Below are 13,095 nucleotides of genomic sequence, written 5' to 3'. Positions count from 1 at the left end.
TATATTAGTGAATATAATATAGAAATGTAATGTAATAGAGCAAATTGCTTGTAATCCATACAAAGTAAACACGTTTCTTAGGGAAATTTCACATTAAACTTCTGATGAATTTTCATGAGGAATTCCCCGCTGCCCCAAAAAACCACATATTTCTACAGAATTGTGAAGAACTGAACAGAAGATTGGAAAAACGAGAAACTATCAGATGCTGACATTGGCAGATTCTCCCCTCTTTATGAATGGCTCACAAATTCAAGGGATTTCCTCTCTTAAGTTTTTAACAAAGTCTACAATGCTGTCCATTAATTCAACTGCAGCAGGGAATGCAAAGATGAATCCTTTGAAGAAGTTTATCATCCCATGAAACCCGTTCTCAACATGGAACCAACTAACTTTCACTCCATTGTCCTCCAGACGTTTCTTGTACAGCGGTACATCATCTCGTGCTACGTCGTACTCGCAGCTCACCAATAGGGTTTCAGGAAGCTTCTGGATGACAGAGTCCTCAGCAAAAAGGCAAGAAATATCAGGTTCCAATAGCTCTCGCAATTGCCTATAGACTTCAGGTTCATAAGGAGCAAGTGGGACTTGTTTGTAACCTCTCTCCTTAAATCTCTCTGGAAGGTTGTCTGGACTCACCCACTTCCCATATTTCAGTCTCATTGAATCTGGCACATGAGAGCCCTTCAGGAGCTGGCCTGCCAAAGAAGTGTCTTTTCCAATATACTTCATGTAAAAGTAAGCAACATCTTCCCGGAACAAGGGGGGCATTGAGCTGTTCTGCTGATAGGAAGGCAGGTTGAAGTCTATAGCCTGGAATTTCCCATAGATCAGCACTTGAGCCCGTAGTTTTGGAAGGTCTGATCTCTCCACCAGTTTCTGGGCAACAACAGTAGCATAATTGCCCCCCGCACTGTCCCCACCAACGATGATCTTGGAAGGATCCACCCCATGGGAAGCTGCATTTTGAATTAAGTGTATGGTAGCAGCAAGGCAGTCCTTGTACTGAGCGGGAGGAAGATGCTCAGGAGACAGGCGGTAGCTGCAGAATAAAACAGAAGCAAAGAGGTAAGCTTCCAGGACCTTTTCCGAACGCTTTCATGATCACCTAGAATTACAAGAAGAGCCTGCTGGATCAGTTATAGCAGATACAATGCAGGTGACAGTCGGCTGGCTTATGCCCTTAAAAAACTGACTTTTCCAGCCAGCAAAAGAGTGTAGGGAACGCTGGGGAAGCAGAACCCTGCAGGATTGGATCCAGCTGGTGGAAGACCATTTGCCACTTGCAACTTTCCCACCTGCTCCTGTTTAGATGCAGGGGGCATTTCCCAGTCTCTTCCTGATTATATGTTTAACAGCCCTAACTGAACATTAGCCCCACTCCCGGATTGATTCGAGGCTGGATCTGGGTTGGGTGGTCTCCAAGTTGAGGCTGATCCGGAGGCCCTGGTTAGAGGTGCTGTGCAAGGCCTTATGCCCAGTTCATAGTCCCCCCACGGAAGCGAGCGTGTTCATGTCTTAAGCACATGAAGCTCTGATTTTCAATCACAGAACAGAATGTTGACAGCTTTCGTGGGGAGCCTTTTTCTCCTGCACGGAATATGGCCAGGGATGCCAGCCTGAAATACAGCAGCATGCTGGGCCCCTACACTCTTTCCCTACAAAAGGCCATGGGGTTGTGTTTACTCACCCAACAGACACAACCACTGAATCAGTCTCCTTGGCAATCTTGCTGCAGACATCTTCGTAGAATGCTAGCAAGTTGGGAGGGGATTCAAAATTGGGAAGCAATTATGTGGAAGATATACCTAACGAAAGGAAGCTGTTTCACAACAGCTGTTTTGCAAAGTAATCTTCCCTTTCATACAATATTGGTACATGCGATATTCACTGACATAAGCCTTTTTATGCATTGTGAACATCCCATTCCTAGAGAGCTGCGTTGTAAGTGTCAGAGACTGACTTTGGGTTCACAAATTGCTTCCCAAACTGCAAATTAAATAGGTTCACATATAAAAACAAATTGAACAAAATTACAACCTCCCACCCCCCTCCCCCAGACACAAACAAATCTTCAACTTAAGAGATATGGGGCATGGTGTCGGGGATCCAGCAGGGTCAGACGCTTGGGAGTGGTCTGATTCTGAGAATGAGGCTGACTCTGAGAATGAGAGATCGCAGCCTCAGGCAAGGCAAGGGTGGGTTTACTTAGCCCCCTTCCTTCTCAGTCTTAGGATGCCGGAAGAGTAACAAAGGCAGGGAGTTTGCGGCTTCAGAATGTTGGGGGGGGGGGAGATGTCCTGGAAGAGGATACTAGAGTAGAGCTCTCAGAGGAATCTTCGCTGGACAGCAAGGGGGGAGGATGCCCAAATTCTCCTCGCAGCAGGTTGGAGTGGAAGGTGAAAATGCTAAGTAAGGGGGAAAGGGGAAGGATCGTATCTTGTCTCCCTTTGTGCTGTCTGAGAAACGGAAATCTTCCAGAGGCTCATTAATTCTTATCAGAGCTGTTTGCCTGCCTGAGATCATTACACACAGGTCCATGAGTTGCAAGCTTTCATTGAATTAAGATGCTATTGTTTGTATTCATATATGCAAACCTATTTCAATTTTAAGAGATAGGAAAAACAAACTTGTTATAAGGACCTCCCAAATCTCCACCTTAGAAGAAATCTGCCTAGCTGTTGAAGTGAGGGAGCATGGGAGTTGTATTCAAGGAAGCAAGATCTTGGATTGGCACAGGTGCCCCCATTCCCCCAAATATGAATATCTGTAGCAATGGCAAGCTCTTGCAAGAGGTTGTGTCACCAGTCTCCTGACTCCCAATTTCTTCATGTGTCACTTAATCCTAGCCTTCCTTCCTCCTGCAGTTCCTGCTTTATAGGCTGTTGCAATGGAAGGCTACTGAATGGGACTTGTTAATTGCCAACATAATACATTGCAATTGGTCTTCTGAGATGAAACCTGATGCGAGTCCAGTTCTCTCAACCACTCATATCGTTATCCTTGAGGGATTGGAAAGAGCCATTCTGGATTAGGCCAAAGGCCCAGCCAGCCCAGCCCAGGCCAACCAGTTGTCAGCAGGAAGCCCACAAAGAGAGCCTGTCTACAACAGCACTTTGCTCACCTGCATGGGGAAATCTCGGGCGTGATGGCAAGAAATATGGGGAACTCTGATAACTAGTTTGTTGTTTTGTGTTTCTGAAAGTGGCACTGCTATTTGCCAACTTGTAAAATTGTGATTGGTTTTGTGAGACTGGCGGAGGTCCAGTTTTGGGTTACAGGTTTCGGAAAGTTGACCTGTGTATACAGATAAATTAGCACATGTGGGTGTGGTGGGTGAGTGTGGGATTTGGTCAGGTGCAAATGAGGGGGTGGCTGGGGGTGGGATAACGGCTGGGTTGGTAAGCAGAGCAATCAGGAATAGCAACCTATTAGATACACGTTTGTGAACCTCTTTGAGGTTCTATGAAATCAAGTGTTATATGATTTTTATGAAATGAATGAGTCAGTATCAGCAGTGGGGGGCATCTGTCCATACCCCAGGGGCTGCTTGCTGGAGTGCAGCTCCCCGGAACCCTGTCCATTGACAACTAGAGACGTAGGAGCTGGGAAGCCATGACAACAAGAGGGTCCATGTCTATAAATTAACAAATGCAAATCCAAAGCACACGTGTGCCCCTTGTCTCTTCAGGAACTTCCACCAACACTCTTGTATTTCAGCCCTGTAAACCTCTCTTCCAATGATATCTGAAGCACTTCTACCCAGAAAGCAGATTCCCTTGGGAGGTGGCGAGCTCTCTTTGACTGGAGGTTTGACAATAGAAGTTTCACAACATTTCTAGGATTCTACATGGGCTTACTTGAGTTCAGTGGGGCTTGCCTCTAGGTAAGTGTTCATAGGTTCACAGCTTTAATCTCTTACCGATGCTCCCAACCATTCCAGCACCTCCATGAAAGAACACAAATCCTTTCCTTGGGCCAGCAGATGGTGTTTTGGGCTGATAAACCCTCACAGGCACCCCGTCGAAATGCAGATCTTTGGCAGAGAGGCTGGGATCCGCTCTTGGATTCCAGAAATTCATGAGGAAGCGGATAACGGCAACCTGTCTGCAGACACCCAGCAGTTCAAGACACTTCCCCTGTTGGGCAAAGGAAAAGTCTCATGAAAATAGTGCCCACATTTGCAACCTATTCACAGTGGGTGGTGTCCAAATAAGTCCTATTTAAAGTAGACCCATGGAAATGAATGAGCCCATGTTAGGCAAGTCGATTAATTTCAATTGGTCAGCTTAGAATTGGTCACCCCAACCTAAACACCCAGCAAGGTACAGAGGCAAAAGAAGCTGGAAAACAAGCTAAGCTTTGGAGAAACAATCCACAATCTCCTTGCTTGCCTATGAGGCAATATGTGCTTTCCTGAAGAAACCATGACGTATAGAAAATATGGCTTTTTCTCTCTATGTGTGTCCTTCTATAGGCTGAAAGGAAGCCCTTGTTGAATGTGATAATATCTTCATCGCATCGTCAAGTGAATTCATTGATTTTACTGATTTCATTATGCATGTTGGATTAAGCAGTATATGAATTACTTAAATATATAAACTGTTATTTATTTATTTTAATTAAATAAATATACTGCCCTTCATGAAAGTATCTCATGGTGGTTCACAGCAAAAAAATGCAAGATAAAAACCCAAAATACACAATGAAAGAACAAAGCAAACCAAGAACACCTTTAAAAGATATAGAAATGTTTTTGCCTGGTGCCTACAGATAAGTATTATTAACTCTAATAATAATAATACATTTCTTAATCACCTTTCCCATAAGAACATAAGAAGGACCTGCTGGCACAACTAAAGGCTCATTCAGTCCCCAACTTACCGCAGTGAATGCCATTATGGCAAGACAGTGAAGACCTCGAAGCTTTAATGGACTGTCAAATCCAGGTGGAATTTCACTCCTGGAAAGATCATAGTAAATCGCCCAGGAGAGGAGAGACAGGGAAGGAATCCCTATAACTCCAATCAACGCCAGCAGCAGGCTCTGAAGAAACTCCATTTCTCCGTTCCAAAGAGTGAGATGCAAACACTGAGCCTAAACTGTCAGCATTTGCTGCTGTTTAACTCCACCAGTGGTATCTATACACAGCCGGTTGTAGGTTGGTTGATGAACTGTTTCACAATTAGAACACAGACTTCCATGTAGATGTGATATCCATCAGAACACCAAGTACAATTTCATGGGTCAGGTTGGCACAATTAGTGGTGCCCTATTCAGGAATTTCAAGTCCAGCCACCGAACCATCCAGCTCCATGTAAGGCTCTTCAGTTTTACATACCCCAGGTTTTTGTTGACTGAAGTTCAAAACATCACCACACAGCTTAACCCAATAGTCAGGAATGGTGGGAGCTATGTGCACTTCCTGGCCCAAGATTTCCAAGGCTTCCGACATGAGTCCTATTCCTACCTAAGCCCCTGGATATTCAAGTCCTGGGCTCTGCTCCTCATAGATAAATGCAACTTCATGTTGACATGAAGTATATCTGTGCATGGACACAGCCAGGATTTATGTTAGGGTGACAGGACACCCACCTGCCATCGTCCTTTGTCTGGCTCTGTCTAGCAGATTCCAAATGATATGTCTCAACAACAGTTTCTTTTGGCTTCCTGTTTCCGGTGATGGGAAATGGCTGACTCCCACAAGAACGGACCCCAGCTGTGCCGATAATTCAGGGCTGATATGGGGGTAATTAGCCCTGCAGCCTCCCCAGTTTTACCGCCACCATTTGAAGGAGTGCAGGATCAACTCTCCAGAGAGGTCCTGAGCTTTGAGAGGCAAAAAGAGGTTACGCTAGGGCAACAGTGAACCTCATAACCCGACGAGTTAAATCCTCAGGGCTGGGGGGCTGGCTGTGTTCAGAGGCGTCTCTCCTGTGTGCACAGCGGACCTGTCAGGGTTTGGCAAGGAGGCAGGATTGAAGATACGAATGCTAGGATCCATTCTGATCTGCAAAGCGATGCCACAGGATCCAAAAGGTGAAGCGGTAAAGCATTCCGAGGCTGAAGATTAAAGCCCCGCATCCCAAAACAAAAGCAAAAGCAAAACAGAAGCAAAAAAATAAGGAGGTACAGGGGAGAGTTATAACAATTTGGGTGCTAAGGAAATCCTTCCTGACACTGGTGGAGAAAATGACGCAAGGAAAAAAATCTGCTGAGTAAGAAGAAGGAAAAGAGTCTCAGCTCCTAGAAGGGCTAAAGAGACAAAATAAAGCTAAACAAATAAATTTAATTGGGAGATATAGGACAATGTTTCAAATACCCGTGAAACTCAGTACATTTGTGCGAAACTCAGTGACGTGCAGCGTAAATTAATAATGCAGAGTTTTAAAGAATAAAAGCTTTACTGAATTAAAATAAACTTCTTCATAAACAACATGGTTCCAAACAGTTTGACTGAGATTACATACAGACTCTGTTTGTAGCTGACGCAGAAAGACTCTCACATCTTACAGAGAGCACAAAAGAGAATCTGGCTACTAAGTCACATGTCAGAGTGACTCAACAGTTAGCAGTTAGGCCTGAATAACTTTAGTAGGCCCAAATGATTGTGCAGTCCCAGCACTTCCCAGCCTGCTTTGCTGCTTCTGCTCTCATGTGTCTTTGTCACACGACACTCAGAACTTTGTATGTACCGTTAAGGCGCTTTTGGGAATACTAGGCTGGAAACACCATCTAATGTAAAGACCGATTGTAATACTGTAACAACATTGTAACAACATGGCTACTGGACTTTACTGGAGGTTTTGGATTGGAGAGAGTTTAGAGACATTGTTTGCAATTTACTTCTCAATGTTTATAAGTATGGGACTTGAGCGATTTGAAACATTTTGCAACCTTCCCTACGTGGCAACAGAGGAGGAATTAGAACTGCTACTTCTTCTTTCCCATTGTTTGCGACTATGTGATGCTGTGTAGAATGATGGAGCTGATTGTTGTGATAGGAATTTTATGGTCTTAGATATATGGCAATGTTCATAAGCGTACCAACCAAGCACATACATAGATCAGAACAGGAAGACCAACCTGGAACCATTTTGATTCCTAAACTGAGCAAATGTTTTCTCTGCAAGGTCAAACTGGAAAAGCCTCCCCATTGTCTTTTCCTTCACAAATCCTGTCTTAAGGGTATGTCTTTGTTTGAATAGGGTGTAAGCCTGTGACATGGCCCAGGAACTAAGTATTTATCACTACAAAAGTGATAATAGTCGCAATACTCATAGTCGCAAAGTGATTTCATGCTCTTTATTCAGCTCATAGTGGTGAGGAGGAATGAATGAAAGTCCCCTCAAAGTATCTGCTTTATATACATTATTTACACAATGGGCTGCACATGATTGGTTAATTCTGGAATTCTACTGTAAGCCAATCAGGTTGTGGATTCACTTCTATCTGGAGCAGGATAGGGTGGTTCCTGCCAACCAATCATACTGCTGCATTGTTCTAGGACCAATCAGACTGCTGCATTCTGAATCCTATTGTTCTAGGACCAATCAGACTGCTGCATTTTGGATCCTATTGTTCTAGGACCAGTCAGACTGCTGCAGTTTGGATCCTATTCAACTCAGTACATAACAAAAAGAATGGCCAGGCTCCCCAGGCAATCCAATTAAATAACCTGTGAGACAGGAGATAAACAACAACAGGAGAAAAACAATATTAAAATTTCTGTTTTAGACCACCTTTTCTATGATGTAGGTGTGATGTATCTAAGGGGTGGTCTTAGGTTACACCCCTTCTGTGATGTATGTATGATGTTTTTGGGGGTGGTCTTGATCTACAGGGTGGCAATTTCAAAAGTCTATAAGGCCTTGCACACCATTTTTCTGGGTCCCTCCTCTCTCCTGCAGGTGAGGGGAGCACCCTGTTGCAAAAGATCAATAAAGGCCAAGCCTACAGGCTGCTGTCTTGCTCCAAGTAATCCTGGTTGGTGTCTTTATTTTTGTCCAAGGGAGCCCTCGGATTTTTCCGTTAACATTGCGAACTGAATAGGAGGGGGACTGAGGTCTGGGGAAACGCAAGGTCTTGATATAAATGGAATGCATTCTGACAGATATTGACTATATGAGGTATTTGATTGTATGCTTGTTTGAGTTAAGTTGCTTATTAAGAGAGGAAATTTAGACTATCATTGTGTACGACTCTGTGTGATAAAAGAGGAAGTAGGAGAGATAGAGATACCCTGTAGTGAATGAGGGAATAGCAGAGAAAATAAGTGTCTCGGCAAACAGGGTAAAATAAGCCCCCAGTGGAAGTTAGTGGAACTGCATCTTGGGGGGGAATTATTAATTAAAGAAACATGAGTAAGACAGCAAAAATAACAACACCAGGAGAGAGAAGGACATCAAAAGCTGAGATAGAAGGGGAGGGAGATTTTGCAGAAATATTGGCAGAAATAAGAGAAATCAAGAGAGAAGTAAAGGAAAGTGAAAAAAATATTGGGGGAAAGTTATTGGAAGTGGCTTCAGTTTTATCAGGACAAATGAATGAATTGAAAGTAAAAATACAAACAGTAGAGGAACAATCGGAAAAAATGCAAATAGAAATGAGGGAAAACAAAAGAAGAAGGGGAAAGAATGAAAGGGCAAATAGAAGAACTTTCAAAAACACAAGAAAATACATTAGACAATCTAGCCTTTCTTGAAATGAACCAAAAAGCACAGAACTTGTAATCTCGCGGACTTCCAGAGAAAGATGGGGAGAATGTGAGAGAAAGACTTATCACAGAAATTGCTAGATTACATGGTGACTAATGTTTTCAGAATAAAAGTCACCTTGGTCCAAGCAAGACAAAAAAGAAATACCCTGGAGATTGTTTAGCAATCTTTAACTCACCAGAAGTGAGGAATACTATTCTAAGGAAGAACCGAGAAAAACAATTGATTATAGATAGGAAAACAATTGTGGTGTTTAAGGATATTCCCAATCGTTTTTTACGCAAGAGAAATGTTTACAAAGAATTGGGGGAGGGGGGGAATAGCTGACAAAATAAAGTTCCAATGGGAGCATCCAGAAGGTGTGTCATTTTATTCTAAAGTCAAAAAATTTAAAATTAAGACAGCACAAGAAATGCAGAAATTTGAGAGAAGATATAAGGAATTGGGGAAGATGGAGGGAGGGGAACAGGAAAGTGAAGAGGACAAGAACAAGTGGGAGAAGAGGCAGATATTTAAGTGTAAACAATAAAATAAAATTGTATTTAATTAAATAAATCAAAATGATAATTAAAATTATATCATGGAATGTTAATGGTGTGAATAATAAAGCCAAAAAAAATATTGAATATGAGTTATTTAAAAAAAGCATAGACATAATCTGTTTACAAGAAATACACGTAACATGGAAACACAATAGAGTTTTAAAGAATAAAAAATTGGGGAATGAATTCATTTCCTCAGATGTGGAAAAGAAGAGAGGAGTTGTTATATATGTCAAAATAAATATAGTACACAACAAATATTTAAAGATAATGAAGGAAGAATAGTAGGAATACAAGTACAAATAGAAGGAGTAAAAATAATCATAGTCGGCATATATGCGCCAAAACAAAAAGAAAGCAGACCTTTACAAAAAATTACAGGAAATATGGATTACATAGAGGAAATTACGTAGAGGAAATACATTAGAGGAAATATTGACTACATAGACTATAATACTATATTGTTGGGAGACTTCAATGAGGTAATCTCCACTGAACTGGATAGATCAATAAGAAGAATGAAATCATCCTCTGTCTGGCTCTGTCTAGCAGATTCCAAATGATACGTCTCAACAGCAGTTGCTTTAAAATACTTCCTTTTGACCCAAAGTGCTCAGCAAAAAAATTAATAAATAAAATACACTGCGTATTCTGCACAAATTTCCCACTCGTCTTTAAAATTGGTCTTTCTGATCTCTGATTTTGCACGTCAAACTTGCCAATTCAACATATTCTATCAATTTCAGCTGCCCTTTTATTTTTTGGTAGGTACTACCTCATATCACCATTTCTGTGCATATGATTTTCATTCTGCCATTGTTGCATAAGGAAATAGATTTACCTGGGTTTGGGGGGGGGGGATATCTGCTCCAGTTATCCCTAGTATAAAAGCTTCCCGCCAACAAAATCTACCCAAATCGTCAGTCATTTGAAAACTAGGAAGGACAATAAAACATTAACATCAGAGATTCATGTGATTAATGAGTATATTTTGCAAAATTACAAAGAACATGCCTTTTTATCTTTCTTTCTTAAATAAAAAACTCCTTCTTTCTCACATTCCTCCTTTCTTTCCTATGCACTTTTGCATGTACACTCTGTAAGTATAACCTATGTCTGTGCTCCACTGTCATCATTGACCTTATCCAGGTCTTTACTCTCCACCAGGTATTGAATAACTGCTCTACAGTACAACTGGCACATGTCTTGGCAAGAGTCAGGACATGTTTAAGATGTCTAATGGAACCATATTAAAATGTGAACTGATGTGAGCTATCATGATGCTTAAGATAATATATGAGATAGAGTACTCTTATTTTCTTACATTAAATTGCTTAATGTTAACAACAACAACAACAACAATAATGATAATGATAATTTTATTATTTGAACTCCATCCATTTGAATGGATGGATCCAGCCAATCTTGGTGGCTTCCAACAAACACACGCACATAACAAAACATTAAACATTAAAAGCTTCCCTATACGGGGAAGCCTTCAGATGACTTCTAAAAGCTGTGTAGTTAACTGTCATGTGACAAAGACTCATGAGAGCAGAAGCAGCAAAGCAGGCTGGGAAGTGCTGGGACTGCACAATCATTTGGGCCTACTAAAGTTATTCAGGCCTAACTGCTAACTGATGAGTCACTCTGACATGTGACTTAGCAGCCAGTTTCTTTTTTGAGCTCTCTGTAAGATTTCAGTGAGAGTCTGTCTGCTTCAGCTGTGAACAGAGTCAGTATGTAATCTCAATCAAACTGTTTGGAACCATGTTGTTTATGAAGAAGTTTATTTTAACTCAGTAAAGCTTTTATTCTTTAAAAGTCTGCATTATTAATTTACGCTGCATGGCAGGTTATGAGACCCAGTGTTTTATGGATGGCGAATTGCTAAAGCTGGAGAATCAGGGTGCTGTTGGTGAGGACCTCGAAGGGACTGAATTTCCAGTGGTGAGGCCGCGTACCGAAAAAGCAAACCCGGATGCAGCAAGGAGCAGAAGCCATGTCAGCTCAGCAACCTCCGCAGTTTATTGTTAATCTTGGCAACACTGCCCAGATGGAATGTCTGAATGGTAAGAACTACCTGACTTGGGCTCTCAAGCTTGAACTGGTCCTAAAACATGATAGAATTTGGCACTGTGTGGAAACTGGTTTGAATCCACAACCCTCTGAGCAGGAACGTGAAGAGGATGATAGAGCCAGAGCGCACATTTTGTTGGCTCTAGAGGAACCACAGGTCCTGCACATTGCAGATTTGGACTCTGCCAAAGAATATTGGGATCGTCTACGTCAGATACACCTGTCTGACAGTGCTGGTTCAATAATTGGACTAACTAGGAGACTGTACAGAACTGTGCTACCTGAAGGTGGATGTTTAACCACACAGCTTCAGACTTTGCGCATGTTATTCCTCCAGTTGCAAAGGAGAGGTAAAAGATTTCCAGACCTGGATCAAGTCTATATCCTGCTATCCAGTCTCCCACCAAGCTTTAATATTGTGATAGCCTCTCTTGAAAGCATGAGGCAAGAAGATTTATCGATGGCGTATGTAACAACCCGTCTACAGGAGGAAACTGAAAAGTGTGAGGAAAAGCTGAGTGAGAAGGCAGACCAGAGGAGTTTGAGTCGCCCTGCTAACCAGAAACCCAGATTCTCAGGAGGAGATGGGACCGAAGAACGCTCCACGGATCGTGCCATGTTGGCAAAGAAATGCTATCAGTGTGGCAAGCTCGGGCACATGAGGAAAGACTGCTGTGTGAAAAACCCAGGAAATCCGAGCGATCCACATGAGACAGAAAAGCGGACGCATTTCGTCTCGGCAGCCACAAGAAAAGAAAAATTTCTCCAGACAGCTACATTTTGGACTCTGGCTCTGCCAGAATCATAATGAACAGCCCTGACTGCTTTACCACACTCAGCAAATTGCCAAAAGGCAAGGACAGCATTTGTCTTGCTGAGGGCGGCATTGTCCATTATCAGGTATAGGTATGTGTTATTTACCATGCCTAGATGCAGAATTGAGGGATGTATTGTTTGTTGAAGAACTAGAATTTTCTTTATTGTCAATTTCGTGCCTTGCCAATGTTGACTTTGAATTTATTTTTGGGAGTGATGAATGTTTGATTAAGAAGCAGGGCAAGGTAATTGCTTCTACAAAAATGGTGCATGGCTTGTACCCTTTACAGCATTCTCCGCCAAGTGATGGGGTCACAGAGGGACCTAAAGCTGGAAAAAATGATGTGTTAATAACTGAACTATGCCAGCAAAACTCTAATTGCCCACATAAAAACCGCATCCATGCTTTGCACAGAAAAATGGGGCATGCAAGTTTCAAATATCTAGAGTACATGCAAAAAGTATGTAAAGATTTAAATGTTAACCAGTGCAGCACATACCTTGATTGTGCTATTTGCAAGCAAGAAAAATCAAAGTTGCAACCAATACCAGGTAAAAGTGATAGAATTTCTATACATGTTTTGCAACTTGTTCATTCTGACTTAATTGGTCCTTTTTCAGAGAGTGAGGAAGGATCTAGATATGGCCTAATTATTGTGGATGATAAAACAAGGTATTCATGGCTATATCTATTGAGAAACAAATCAGAATGTGCTGATGCTTTTAAGTCCTGGAAGGTATGGACAGAAAGACATTTTCAAAGGCCACTTATTCAACTCCAAACTGACCGAGGAGGCGAATATTTAAGTAATCATTTCCAGGCATGGCTTAAATGCCATGGAATAATGCATCGTCTCACATGTCCAAATAGTCCCTGGCAAAATGGAGTTGCAGAGAGACGTGTGGGTGTCATACAAATTGTAAAGGACAGTTGTTAACTG

General features: G+C 42.0%; 2 protein-coding genes across 2 annotated transcripts in view; both read right to left on the bottom strand.

Annotated features, from left to right (window-relative positions):
- The window catches only part of LOC310711338 (arylacetamide deacetylase-like 4), a 64,341-nt gene extending 58,362 nt beyond the window's left edge, over positions 1 to 5,979 (bottom strand). The window contains exon 1 of the mRNA XM_083513178.1: positions 5,787 to 5,979. The gene's annotated coding sequence lies outside the window, so the exon portion shown is untranslated. The remainder of the gene's footprint in view (positions 1 to 5,786) is intronic.
- LOC310711328 (arylacetamide deacetylase-like 4) lies at positions 238 to 5,109 on the bottom strand. Its single transcript, XM_083513157.1, has 4 exons — positions 4,885 to 5,109; positions 3,923 to 4,139; positions 1,691 to 1,754; positions 238 to 1,042 (listed from the first exon to the last, which is right to left on the bottom strand). Exons 1-4 carry the CDS (start codon positions 5,059 to 5,061, stop codon positions 253 to 255), a joined length of 1,248 nt encoding a protein of 415 aa, XP_083369283.1. The 5' UTR covers positions 5,062 to 5,109; the 3' UTR covers positions 238 to 252.
- Positions 5,980 to 13,095: the final 7,116 nt, after the last annotated feature.

This window comes from Podarcis liolepis (assembly GCF_965112155.1).
Source record: "Podarcis liolepis genome assembly, chromosome: 7".
NCBI lineage: Eukaryota > Metazoa > Chordata > Lepidosauria > Squamata > Lacertidae > Podarcis > Podarcis liolepis.
Note: the sequence above shows the minus strand (reverse complement) of the source record. Positions and strands in the feature narration are given on the sequence as shown.

Excerpts from the sequence above, each read along its gene's own strand:
- LOC310711328 (XM_083513157.1), bottom strand. The coding sequence starts at position 5,061 with ATGGAGTTTCTTCAGAGCCTGCTGCTGGCGTTGATTGGAGTTATAGGG. Across the intron at positions 4,140-4,884 it reads CCATAATGGCATTCACTGCG|GGGAAGTGTCTTGAACTGCT; the intron begins GTAAGTTGGGGA and ends TTTGCCCAACAG. Across the intron at positions 1,043-1,690 it reads TCAGTGGTTGTGTCTGTTGG|CTACCGCCTGTCTCCTGAGC; the intron begins GTGAGTAAACAC and ends TTTATTCTGCAG.